General features: G+C 45.5%; 1 protein-coding gene across 1 annotated transcript; it reads right to left on the bottom strand.

Moving 5' to 3' along the window:
- Positions 1–1577: 1577 nt before the first annotated feature.
- Positions 1578–2696, bottom strand: LOC147712839 (E3 SUMO-protein ligase KIAA1586-like). The gene has a single exon (XM_086919717.1). The coding sequence runs from the start codon at positions 2694–2696 to the stop codon at positions 1578–1580; it is 1119 nt and encodes a 372-aa protein (XP_086775843.1).
- Positions 2697–4430: the final 1734 nt, after the last annotated feature.

Genomic DNA, 4430 nt, shown 5'->3' with positions numbered 1-4430 from the left:
CTAGGATCATCCCCCTCTGCCTGGGACGACTCATGGTGGCCTTCGGCTCTGGGCTCAGCACCCATACCCACAGACCATGCACGTAACCTTGGCTTCATCCTAGACTCCTCACTCTCGATGACCAGACAAGTCAACGCCGTCTCATCCTCCTGCTTCAACGTACTTTGTATGCTCAAAAAAATCTTACGTTGGATCCCCGCCGAAACAAGAAAAACTGTCACCCACGCACTGGTCACAAGTCGACTAGACTACGGAAACACCATCTACGCCGGAATTACAGCCAAATTACAGAAAAAACTCCAACGCATCCAAAACGCATCAGCGAGACTCATTTTGGACATCCCTCGCCAAGATCGCATTACCGGCCACCTGAAAGACCTCCACTGGCTTCCCGTCAACAAGAGAATAACGTTCCGTCTCCTCACCCACGCACACAAGGCCCTCTACAAACTAGGTCCCGAATGCCTCAACACTCGACTATCCTTCTACACACCCACCCGCCAACTAAGATCCTCCAATCAAGCCCTCGCCGCAGTTCCGCGTATCCAAAGATCCACCATGGGAGGTAGATCCTTCTCCTACTTGGTGGCCAAAACCTGGAACTCACTCCCCACTTACCTCCGCCTTACACAGAACCACATCTCCTTCAGAAAAGAACTTAAAACCTGGCTATTCGATAAATAATTAACCCCCTCCCCAAGTGCCTTGAGACCCTCTGGGTGAGTAGTGCGCTATATAAATTCTTGAACTTGAACTTGAATGCCAGAAACCGGTCCTCGAAAGCTTGTTTCCGGTCCAGGGAAGACATGGCTTGGCAGTTCGGGCTGGACTGTTCCCATGAGGCACAGGGTCAGACTGATTTGCATATAGCCATGTCTGAACTGGGGTGGCAGAGAGGGCTAAAGAACGGTGATGGATTAAACCCAGATCTTTTGACTGGGTGTGAGTGTTTGATTGATTCAGATGCTCCGTCCATCACCACCCCCTTTTGTACCGCTTTTGGCCGCCATGAGTGTGGCAGGGTATGCTCAGACGTGAGTCCCTTGCTCACTTTGCCACTGGATTCAAGCAAGCCGGGCTGAAGACGGCTGGAATGCCAGAAACCGGTCCTCGGAAGCTTGTTTCCGGTCCAGGGAAGACATGGCTTGGCAGTTCGGGCTGGACTGTTCCCAAGAGGCACAGGGTCAGACTGATTTGCATATAGCCATGTCTGAACTGGGGTTGCAGCGTGGGCTAAAGAACGGTGATGGATTAAACCCAGATCTTTTGACTGGGTGTGAGTGTTTGATTGATTCAGATGCTCCGTCCATCACCACCCCCTTTTGTACCGAAACCCCTTTCGTAGTCACTTGAACTCACAGGAAGTGTGTTTATCGCCCTCAAAACAGGTTGAAGTTGCTCTGGAATGTCATTACCACCATTATCAATATAGTTTCTGAAGCCTTCAGATACGCCTTTGTAATTAAGACAGAATCTCCTGCACAGGTTTTGTAGTTTCTCCTCACCTTCAAACCATGGGCTCTCAATGTCATATGGCCACTTCTGTGGGTTGAGAACATGTATCTCTGATGTAAGAGCTAAATATTCATCTGTCCGAGATGATGTGGCCGACCTATTGCTTGCAGAGTGCGCATACAACCTAGAGCGCAAGTTATCTGCCAGATTTTGATAAAACTTGGCAGGTTTATTTTGACCTGCCCACGTGAGTCCTCACAGCTGATTGCCACTACTCTAAATAAGCCACTCTCAATAGCTTTTTCAGCCTCCTTCCTGTGTGTCCCTGGAAACTCCTTAAGCTTTTCAATCGCCCTTACTGAACGAGTGATGAGCTGGTAAGCTCGTGGCAGAGTTACTTCATCCATTTGAAGTGCTTCCGACAGTGTTCCAATCTCATGAACCGCATCTGCAACACCAGCTAGATTGAGCACAAAATCGGAAGATGGCAGAATTCTATTCAGCCCGCTGAAAGTAGACCGGTGTTTGGCATCATGAGAAGTACTTAAGCTGGCCTGAACAAAATGCTGGTGAAGGGCTGGGTATGACTCCCACACTGCTCGTATTGCCCTTTTGCTAGAAGCAATCCACCGGATTGAAAATACTCGCCCAATTTTCAAAATTGCAATCTCTAGCTCTTTTGCACATGCAGAAAGTTCCCGCTGATTTTTGGGAGACTGGTGGTACACAGCATACAGTTTTTCAAAAAATGATGCAAGGTGCTTAAGGCCTGGCACTGTATCAACCGTGTCCGCTACACTAAGCTCAAGCCGGTGGCATAGACAGTGCCATTTTACAAGTCGAGGGTATTTAGAACATAGCCTCTCCAAAACACCAGAGTTTCTCCCAAGCATTACACTGGCACCATCACTGCACACCCCTATCCAATTGTCAGCAAGGAACGTGTTGCAAAACCCATGTTTTTCCAGATATTTCAAGAGTGAGGACTCAATGCACTCTGCATCGCCCCTAGGCAACTCAAGCAAGTCAAGGAAAAAGGTTAGAGGCTCTTTTCCATTGAATGCAGCACGAACATAAATAATTAAAACAGTCAATGAAGAATGGGTTGTTGACTCATCAATATAAACAGATATTTTTGGAGCCTGTTCAACAATGCCTATGCAAAGCTTTCTCCGCATTATCTCAGCAATGCAATCAGTTATCTGTGCTGCAGTGAATTTGCTGTGTAGAATCGAGCCCATATCTGACTGATTAGCAACCTGCAAAGCTACTAGACCTGGAAAGTCTGAAAAGGGGCGGTTATTTTTTGCACAAAAGTAAAGAGTGCGAAACACCTTAACCGTTGAAGCATGAAAATGCCTCTGCTGCTAAAGGAACGTTGACAGCAGTACCTCCTTCTTGGATGCATCTTGGATAGCACATGCATTACAATGTGCTTCAGAAAGTTTATGCTTATGTATTTTTTTCCGCAGTGAGCCTAACTGGCTAGCTTTTGTTGGGCCAGATGCAGCAATGCTCCGAGTGACCCATTCTCTTGACAAACCAACACCCTGTGATGCTCCAAGTAGCTTAACCTCACTGCATATGTTGCAGCCAATGCGGCCATTTTCACAACTTAGCCATGTATACTTTTCTTTAAATTGAGCCCACTGAATGTGGTCCCAACACTCTGGCAAGCTGGTATCCCTTTCAAAAGTGGCGCCCACATCCTGGATCTTTGTTGAAGAGTTTTTCAGTGGAGAAGGTGGAATCGATCCTTGGCTTGACATCAATTTCTCCGAATCTTGTGCAGGTACATCTTTCAAGCACGCACCGGGCTGTACTAGGCTACTTTCCGAATCAAACTGCGATCTCTTATTCGTATTCGCAAAGAAATCCATGATGCTGGATTTGCGCTTGCTTATTTCTGTAGAAAGCAGAAAGCATTGGGTCAGTTTTATATTTTGCATTTGTCACTCATATTTACTGATGTTTGGCGGGGAGAAAAAATTGAAAAATTGCTTGGCAAAAATATTTTCCGTATTACTTTTGGCATCTAGCTAAATGTTTGTGGTCCAATGAGCCACCCATCCCGGTTTGTGGTGGTATTATAATAAAAAAAAGAGAGAAAGTCACAAAATGCCCTTTTAAAAAAGAAAAATTCCCTCAATTCGCAGAAAGCATTGGGTCAGTTATATTTTTTGCATTTGTCACTCATATTCACTGATGGTTGGCGAGGAGAAAAAATTGAAAAATTGCTTGGCAAAAATATTTTTCGTATTACTTTTGGCACCTAGCTAAATGTTTGTGGCCCAATGAGCCACCCATCCCGGTTTGTGGTGGTATTATAATTAAAAAAAGAGAGAAAGTCACAAAATGCCCTTTTAAAAAAGAAAAATTCCCTCAATTCGCAAATGATGATCTTCGATTTTACCAGTGTGATATTGCTCATTTCGTCTCCAATGTCATGTATGAACATTACATTAAAAAGATTTGTGGTCATAAATGAACAAAACATTTTCTGCCAAGGAGTATTCGCGCTTTTTACCTCTCTTGGCTACCACTGTTGCAGCATCCGTGTTAGGGGTAGAAGGTAAGGTTTGCGGTCTGGCAGCAGCTGGCTGGGTTGAATTCCTGGTGATCTGTGTTGTGTCCTGGGTGAGCATGGGACCCAACGCGTCCCTGTTGTGCTGCAGGATGAACCATTGCAGGTGTGAGCAGGACAAATGCAAGGCAGGGAGATCTTTTGAATAGGATGGCTCCCAAGATACTGTAAGCTGTAGTGTAAAAAAGATTCCACATTAGGCAACTGTCAAAATTTTCATAGTTGAAGGAATGGTGAGTCACCGCCAGTCATTCCTTACAATCGATTCTGAGGCATTCCATAGATGTCCATCAATCTTGAGCACCCAGATTTTTATATTTGAAGAGGTTAAAGCGCTTTTGGATGTTGGCGACACACCAGTTTGCCTTTGATGAATGCATGGAGACCTTTC

This window comes from Lissotriton vulgaris, chromosome 5 (assembly GCF_964263255.1).
Source record: "Lissotriton vulgaris chromosome 5, aLisVul1.2, whole genome shotgun sequence".
NCBI classification, from domain to species: domain Eukaryota; kingdom Metazoa; phylum Chordata; class Amphibia; order Caudata; family Salamandridae; genus Lissotriton; species Lissotriton vulgaris.
This window is presented reverse-complemented; position numbering and strand designations above follow the sequence as displayed.

Bases quoted from the DNA above. Each gene is read 5' to 3' on its own strand.
- LOC147712839 (XM_086919717.1), bottom strand. From the start codon at position 2,696: ATGGGCTCGATTCTACACAGCAAATTCACTGCAGCACAGATAACTGAT.